Consider the following 8,784-nt stretch of genomic DNA (forward strand, 5'->3'; position numbering starts at 1 on the left):
AGTCTTTCTCTGCAAGGATTCCTGTTTGTGCCCCATACAGAATTTGTGCCAATGTTTTGGTCTCAAAAGTTTTAAGGCAGCGGGTACTAAATGACCTCCGCCTGTGTAAAAAATGTGTTTAATTGAGTTTGAGGACCTATTGGTTGCTTGCAATGTATGATCCAGGTGTGAATTACATGTCCTTTGCGAGTGGAAAACCACCCCAAGGTATCTAAATGTTCTAACCTGTTCCAAACGATGTCCTTCTATTTTCCAGGGGTATTGGCTAGGCCTTTTAGCAAAAACTAATTTTTTTGATTTATCAAAGTTAAGGACCAGCTTGTTTTGCCTGCAATAGCCGAGTGTGAAAGAAGTGAGAGGCTCAATTATTGGGGGGACAAGATCTATAAGCGGCTCTGCTGTGTCTATTGTGACCAATAAACATTTCTTTAAATTTTCTAACTTGAATAATATATTGTCTTGTTCTTTCCTTGGGAGAGCACCAAAAGCATTAATGAGACCAGTTTCTGTGCTGTTAAGAATCTCTTCACCGGACAAGGCTGGTTGAGTCCCACTGTCTTTCTCTCCCTTTCCCAAGGTTGAAAATGAGGAGGAGACAGCAACCTTGGGAGCTCTCATGTTAACAATTAACGGAGTAACCCTTTCCTCACCGAATATTCTGATGGGAAAGATTTGAAAGGAGGCTAAATGTGCCTTCATCTTGAATAGCATCTGTGGTATGGTGGGCTGTTTGAAAGACAGGAGAATCCGCTTCCAATTTGGGGCCTCAGGGAGCCACTCGACAGCATGGAGATCAATCAGACCCCTGTGACAGTGAAGAAGCTGCCTTAGGGAATTTAGTATTGCACTTCTGGTATTCTAACATCCGTAATTAAGTCCGTTGGGTTTGTAGTGAGCGATGTGATTTTTGTAATTGAGGGGGGGAGGGGGAATGCCTTCCTGACTTCTCATGCGGCTTCTCTATTGTTACATTTCCCTCTCGTTGCCTTGTCTGGGAAGGAAATGTTGTTCTGAATGGACTGCCACTTTTTATGTGACACTTTAACTGTTTTTTCTGGCTCTTTGCTCTTTTCCTCTTCCTTATTCTGCATTTGGGAGTTAACCAAGTCTTCTGTAAGAACTTTAGTGGGGGTGCCTGGGGCCCGATATTATACTTGAAGAAAACAGCTACCGTATTTTTCGGAGTATAAGACGCATCTTTTTTTCCTCAAAAAAGAGGCTGAAAATGTGGGTGCGCCTTATGCATTGAATACAGCATTTTTTGCCTTCCTGGAGCCCTGCCCCTTCACCAAAATGGCTGTGTATATCCTTATGAATGCTTTCAGAGACCTCCTGGGAGCTGGGGAGGGCAGAAATGAGCCAAAAATGGTCCGTTACTCCCCCCCCCCCCCCAGCAGCACTCTTTAAGCCTCCATAAGACTATGCATGCAATTACTTTTACAAAAAATGGGCCCATTTTTGTGAAAAATGGGACATTTTTTTGCTAGTCCCCCCCACCCAGCACTCTGCAAGCCCACCTAGGCTATTTATACCTTTTATTTAAAAAAAACCAGGCCCATTTTTGCGAAAAATGGGCCATTTTGGGGAGGTTTCCAAAGTGCAAAAACTCCCCCCCCCTTTGGAAAGCTCTTTAACTGATTGATGAGAATTATGTGGATCAAATGCTGTGCCAGCAGGAACAAAGTTAGGTGCTGCAGATTGTCAGCACATGGATAAGTATACCTAGAAACATCTACCTACCTACCTATCTCTCTCCCTTCCTCCCTACCTATTGTATTTCTCTCTCTTCCTCCCTCTACCTACCTACCTACCTACCTCTCTCTCTCCATATATCTATCTATCATCTATCTATCTATCTATCTATCTATCTATCTATCTATCTATCTATCTATCTATCTATCTATCTATCTATCATCATCTATATCCCTTTATCTACCTACCTACTTTTTTTTTATTTGCCTCTTCGAAATCTTGGTGCGCTTATACTCCGGTGCATCTTATACTCCAAAAAAGTCTATTTTTTAATGTCTCAAAATCGTGTTGGATGGCAATTAGTTGTTCGAATATTGAAACCACCGTTTGCGCTGAGAGAAGGCATTGCTTTGCCATAAACTCCGGTGAATTTTCCCAAAGTAAACTCTCCATACTCTGAATTATCTGGTTGTTCTTTGCCTTTTTAGCCTTTAACTCAAACTCCATACATCCTGTATGGAGGATGTAATTGGATTAATTGTTTGTGAGAAGAGCTGCCTTTCAGTTTGTTCCCACCTCCCTAAGGTCGGGAAAGTCTAGTCTTTTTGCAGGTCCCATTCTAATCTCTCCAGATTGTTGGGAAGGGGGGGGAGGTTAGTTTTACTTTCAGATCTCTTGCCAACAAAGTGCTCCTCAATTCCTTGTTGTTTTTAAATCATGGCAGCAACAAAAACTTTTGTCTGTTTTATGGTCTACGCTGTTTATCTCCATCAAAAAATGTTAATTAAATAAAAAAGGATCCAATGGGAGTACTAAAAATTGATAAAATAAAACTGGGAGGCGCTACTGTAACATGCTCCGGCTGCACTAGTTGTAGCTCCGCCCCCTCCCAGATGTACCTCTGAGATATTTTTCAAAAAAATGAATAAGGACAGAACTTAAATAGTAATTTTTTCACCTTCACTTCCAATGGCAGATCAGAAATGAAATTTAAGTCTTCTCTAAATTCATCAATTCTTGCCTAATGTGGATTTCCTTGACTTTCTCTCCTGTGTGTAAACCTACATTAAAGATAGGTCATTTATATGGTTTCCCTCCTGTATGTATCGTATGGTGTCTTACCAGGTTAAAACGGTGACTTTTTGCACAATTCAGACATCCAAAGGGTTTCTCTCCTGTTTGAGTTCTCTAGTATATCACCAGGTTGGACAGCCGACTGATACTTTTCTCACAATCTGGACACTGATATGGCTTTTCTCCTGTATGAGTCATCTGATGTACCACCAAGTGTGAATTCTGACTAAAACTGTTCCCACAATCAGGATATTCAAAGGATGTATCTCCTGTGTGTGTCCTTTGGTGATTCACCAGGTTGAAATTAGGACTGAAACTTTTCACACACTGTGGACATTCATAAAATTTATCTCCTGTGTGACCTCTCTGGTGTTTCACTAGGTCAGAACAGTAAGTGAAACTATTTCCACAATCTGGAAAACTCATATGGCTTCACTCCTGTATCAGTCCTCTGGTGTTATCAGTAGATCAGAATTCCGACTGAAATGTTTTCTACAATCTGAATATTCACATCGTTTCTCTCATGTGAGCCCACTGGTGTTTCACCAATTTGGAATTCTCACTGAAATGTTTCCCACACTGTAGACATTCATATGGTTTCTCCCGTGACTGTGTGAGTCCTCTGGTGTTTCACCAAGCTGGAATTATGACTGAAACATTTCCCACAATCAGGACATTCAAAGGGTTTCTCTCCTGTGTGAGTCCTCTGTTGGTCCACCAGGCTTGAATTTAGACTGAAACTTTTCCCACAATCAGGACATTCAAAGGGTTTCTCCCCTGTGTGAGTCCTCTGGTGTTCAACCAAAGCGGAATTCCAACTGAATTGTTTGCCACAATCAGGACATTCAAAGGGTTTCTCTCCTGTGTGGGTCCTTTGGTGTTTCAGCAAGCTGGAATTCTGACTGAAACGCTTTCCACAATAAGGACATTCAAAGGGTTTCTCTCCTGTGTGAGTCCTCTGGTGGTTCACCAAGCTGGAATTATGACTGAAACATTTCCCACAATCAGGACATTCAAAGGGTTTTTCTCCTGTGTGAGTCCTCTGGTGTTCCAACAGGTAGGAATTCTGAATGAAACTTTCCCCACAAACAGGACATTCAAAGGGTTTCTCTCCTGTATGAGCCCTCTGGTGGTTCACCAGCTGATAATTCCGACTGAAACGTTTCCCACAATCAGGACATTGATAGGGTTTCTCTCCTGTGTGAGTCCTCAGATGAATCACCAGGTTTGAATTATGACTGAAACATTTCCCACAAAGAGGACATTCAAAGGATTTCTCCCCTGAGTGTGTCCTCTGGTGGTTCACCAAGCTGGAATTCTGACAGAAACGTTTCCCACAATCAGGACATTCAAAGGGTTTCTCTCCTGTGTGAGTCCTCTGGTGGTTCACCAGCCGATAATTCTGACTGAAACATTTCCCACAATCAGGACATTCGAAGGGTTTCTCTCCTGTGTGAGTCCTCTGGTGGTTCATTAGCTCATAATTCTGACTGAAACGTTTCTCACAATCAGGACATTCATAGGGTTTCTCTCCTGTGTGAGTCCTCTGGTGTTCCACCAGCCTGGAATTCTGATTGAATCGTTTCCCACAATCAGGACATTCAAAAGGTTTCTCTCCTGTGTGAGTCATTTTGTGCGTTGCCAGGCTTGAATTCCGACTGAAACATTTCCCACAATCAGAACATTCAAAGGGTTTCTCTCCTGTGTGAATGCTCTGATGATTCACCAGGCTTGAATTTTGACTGAAACCTATCCCACAATCAGGACATTCAAATGGTTTTTCTCCTGTGTGAGTCCTCTGGTGTTCAACCAAAGCGGAATTCCAACTGAAACGTTTGCCACAATCAGGACATTCAAAGGGTTTCTCTCCTGTGTGAGTCCTCTGGTGTATCACCAGCTGGGAATTTGTAATGAAACCTTTATCACAATCAAGACAGTTATCCGATTTCTTTGCAGTATGCATCCTCCAGTGTACCACCAAGTTGGAATTCTGACGCAAAGTTTTGAAACAATCAGCACATTCAATTGTTTTCCCGTGTGAATCCTCCAATGTATCATCAAGTTGTCCTGCTTGCAAAAGCGTTTACTGCATTGGGAGTAGTTATAGGGCTTCTCTCCTGTGTGGGTCCTTTGATGAACCACAAGGCAGCTGATCTAACTAAATATTTTCCCACATTCAGGTAATTTGTATGGCTTTCCTCCAGAGTGGATCCTGGTATGCATAATATGTGATTTGCTATGTATGCTTTTCCCACAACAGGCACATTCATGGAGCTTTTCCACCTCTGAGGTTCTTGAAGGGCTCAAAAATATGTGTGATCTTTTGTTGCATGGAGCTTTTATTCAAGCTACTGTTTTCTCCCTCACTGGGCAAGGCCTGCATTACTGTCTACTTTTTGGCTCAATTTGCTTTCATTTTCAAAGTTGCTGGTTATTCTTAGTTGTCCGGAGTGCTCTTATTAGTATCCTCTTCATCTGTAAGATTTAAATAAACGTGTAAGTTTAAAATCATTATAAAATGGTTGCAGAAGATGTGAACAAAGTATACATTACAAGTAAAAACAAAATAGGCCAAAAGGCTGAAATAGCTTCTAATGTTAATTATGATTCATTTGACACATTGGAGATTACTGAAATCCAAGTTCAAATATACATTGAATCATAAAATATACTTATTGATTTGAGTCTATCACAAATTCTTCATACTGCAATTATTGGATAGCATTTCTGTAATTCAAATAAATGTTTTACTAAATATGCTATTTATCTTTAACACTTTAATGGACATCTCTAGGTTTATATGGCAAGGGAAAAAACCAAAAATTAAACATAAATTATGGCAAGGTGATGATAGAAGTTTGAATTGACAAGATTTGAAATTGTACTTTGATGCTTGTTGTTTTTTGGCAAAAAGAGTGAGTGACTCTCCAAAATAAAAGCTTCCTTGAGATTGACAGGCATGAATAAAGCATTTGATGGCAAAACTTTTTGTGGTATGATAAGGTTAAAGCAACTGTTGATTGTAGTCATCATTCTTTCCTCTTTGGTGTCTCCCCAGGAACTTTTTTAAGAAAAGAAAGGGTGGCAAAACCAGACTGGTTGACTTATGGTTAAATAATATTGTTCAATTATCGTGCCCCTATCCACAAATCTACAAGTTGGAATCAGAAGGATGTTTGCCATTGATTTCTATATTTACAATTGAAAGAAAAATTTGAACTAGACAAAAAGAGCAATGGATGGAATTTCGTGAAAAATGAAATGGAAATGAATGGTTGAACATATTATTACTAAGATTTATAAACAGCTATTGAAATTGAATGTCAGCCCTGGGGCCCTTCTTTTCTTTTGAATCTTTAGGGCTGCCACATTTAGTGCCTGGACAATCGAGAGGGGGATTGTGAGATGGTTGAGAATTATAGCCATAACAGCATCTTTTCTCTGGGAGTCAAGGATGTTCAGCCTGCACATGGATAGGCATGACTTGGGGATGTCTCCACTTGGGTAGGTGGAGTGATTGGATCGTGTGATGGACATGTGGTTGCAGGGGAAGGAACTCTGACTTTTTTTGAATGTGGAAAACCAGAAGCTTACAGATTTGGGTTTTCCCAGATGAGCCAATATGACATCTTCAATAGATTGGAACTTTGAGGAATTGCCTACCTTGGAGTCTTCATTGGTTGAAGATTTTACTGGGAACCCTGACATTGAGCTTGCAGAATGAGTAAGTAAAGCATTGTACAATTCAGTGGGCAAAGAACTTTGGATGTAATATAATACTTGAACAATGGAAGGATATAGCAGAATTACAGATGGAAGGGTCCTTGGAGGTCTTCTAGTCCAACCCCCTGCTCAAGCACGAAGCTCTATACCAAATATAAAGCTGTGGAAAATCCATTTGCTACCCAAATCCCATAATGGTTACAGTCAAACCTTCTGTGCTAATTTTAGAGATGTGGGGGCTTTAATTGATAAAATGATGCCTAAAGATTCTGCTTGATTTGAAGCACCAGTTTTGCCATGGAAATCCTCAGTTCCAAGAAAGGGCAGAAAATACTGTCCACAACCACTCTGGTGACATTCCTATTGAAGCAGTCCTCACTTACTGACTGCATTTGGGAAAGGCATCTCTGTCACTAAGCAGCCTGATCAGGAAGATGATATCATAGGACCGTTCCAACTTACATCTGTTCCTCTGCAGTTGTTAAGCAAATCACTGTGGGCTTTTAAAGGCAAGTTCACCTTATAGCTTGCAACTTTCTGCTGGCATCCGCACTGATTTTGCTTAACAAGGGTCTAGCTGGGAAGGTGAGGACTACTTATACAGCTGAACATCCCAAAGGTTCTGAAACCATTTTTTAAAGTGCTGGTTTAAACACAGTTGATCCAGATTAATGAATGAGGCACCAATAGGCAAATGCCATCCTTGTTGGCTAGTCATGGAAACAAAAAAGCAAAAATCCCCAGTGATTTCTGGGGATTTCCAATATTATTGCAAAACACCAGGAGGTCCATAACAGAACAACAGAGTTGGAAGGGATCTTGGAGATCTTCTAGATCTAGACTCTAGACCACTGATGGCCAACATTTTTTCCATCATCTGCCAAAACTCAGGGGAGTTCAAGCGGGTCGTGAGTGACCAAGGCCACACCCATAATTCTATGAGCACGACCCCCGACCTCCCTCTTGCTTTTGCCGTGTGATGCACCCATTTTTCGCCCTCAAGAATAAATCTCGTGACAGCGACCAATGGAACGGCTTCCATGCCCAAGTTGTGGGTGCTCCTCCCTGGAAGCTTAGAAGGAGATACTGGAGAGCCATTTGCTGAAATGGTCTCAGTTCTCATGCTTGAGCAGCGGGTCGGACTGCATGATCGCCAAGGTCACATCCAACTGCGTTTGTCTTTCTTCCAGTTGCTTCTCTGCTTCTACGCTGCGGAGAAAATCAAGCAGCCTTTCTTGCTCCCAGCCTCTCCCCCAACCTGCCCTCAACTCACCCACCAGCTGCTGCTGCTTCGACTCTTGCAGGAGCCCAGAAACCACTCGGCTTCTCTTCCTCCCGCCACGGATCCTCTAGATCCTGTACGTTTCTCTCTTCCTTTCTAGCAATGCAGCACTTGATGGTTTTAACTCCTTAAAGCTCAACCCCAATTTTGCCCATTTGACTGCCATCTCCCGATGGGAGGGGGTAAAACAGGCTCGTCCCGTCTCTGCCTATGAAGGAGTTTGCAAGAGGTTTGCACTGATTACATGCCATCAAGTCATTTTCCACTCCTATCAACCGACCTTTGCAACCGATGCAAGTGAAATAGTGAAAGGTGACACTTGTGAAGATTATCTACAGGCTGAGCCCTAAACCTTCATGAAGTTCTTACAGCAGAAGAGTCGGAAGGGATCAATTCTCCAAGCAGGGATCCCTGTTCTACTCCGCACAAATGGCTCTCCAGTCTCCTCTTAAAAAACTGCTCCAATGGAGCAGCCGAGACTTCTGGAGACAAAGCATTTCCACTGATCAATTGTTCTCACTGACAGGAAGTTTCTCCTTAATTCCAGGTTGGATCCCTTTCTGATGTGTCTCCCTCTGTTCCTTCTTGTCCTGCTCTCAGGGGCTTTCAAGAATAGGCGTCCTCCCCCCCTTTCTTTTCTGTTTGAGCCCAGCTCAAATATGGTTGCATGGCAAGGATTAACTGTGGAATTTAGGAATGAGGTAAATAGCAATGCAACAAATTAAGAGGGAGAAGCCTAATTACATCTCACATCACAGGCAGAGAGTGGCTAGATGAAGGTACCATTGAACCTGAAAATTTAAATTTATAATGAGGGAAATGAAGCTGAAGGAGACAGATTGGTTATAGAGGTGCCGAATGCCAAAGAGACAGATTACAGGTAGATTAACAATTGTGGAGTATTAGAAACCCACTGTATGTGTGGAGACCTCACCACTGAAGAATAATTGAGAAAAGGGTTTTGTGTTATAATTTTTTAAAGTTTATTATTAAACTTCTTCACTGCACATCTG

General features: G+C 41.8%; 1 protein-coding gene across 1 annotated transcript; it reads right to left on the reverse strand.

Annotated features, from left to right (window-relative positions):
* Positions 1-1,954: 1,954 nt before the first annotated feature.
* LOC148047500 (uncharacterized) lies at positions 1,955-5,233 on the reverse strand. The gene has a single exon (XM_087711529.1). The coding sequence runs from the start codon at positions 4,727-4,729 to the stop codon at positions 3,356-3,358; it is 1,374 nt and encodes a 457-aa protein (XP_087567655.1). The 5' UTR covers positions 4,730-5,233; the 3' UTR covers positions 1,955-3,355.
* Between the last annotated feature and the right edge of the window lie 3,551 nt (positions 5,234-8,784).

The sequence above is a fragment of the Thamnophis sirtalis genome, unplaced genomic scaffold, assembly GCF_051295495.1.
Source record: "Thamnophis sirtalis isolate CommonGarterSnake01/CBP01778 unplaced genomic scaffold, rThaSir2_p1.2 scaffold_3, whole genome shotgun sequence".
Lineage (NCBI taxonomy): Eukaryota > Metazoa > Chordata > Lepidosauria > Squamata > Natricidae > Thamnophis > Thamnophis sirtalis.

What these genes read in the sequence shown, in the direction of transcription:
- LOC148047500 (XM_087711529.1), bottom strand. Translation starts at nt 4,729, where the DNA reads ATGCATACTGCAAAGAAATCGGATAACTGTCTTGATTGTGATAAAGGT.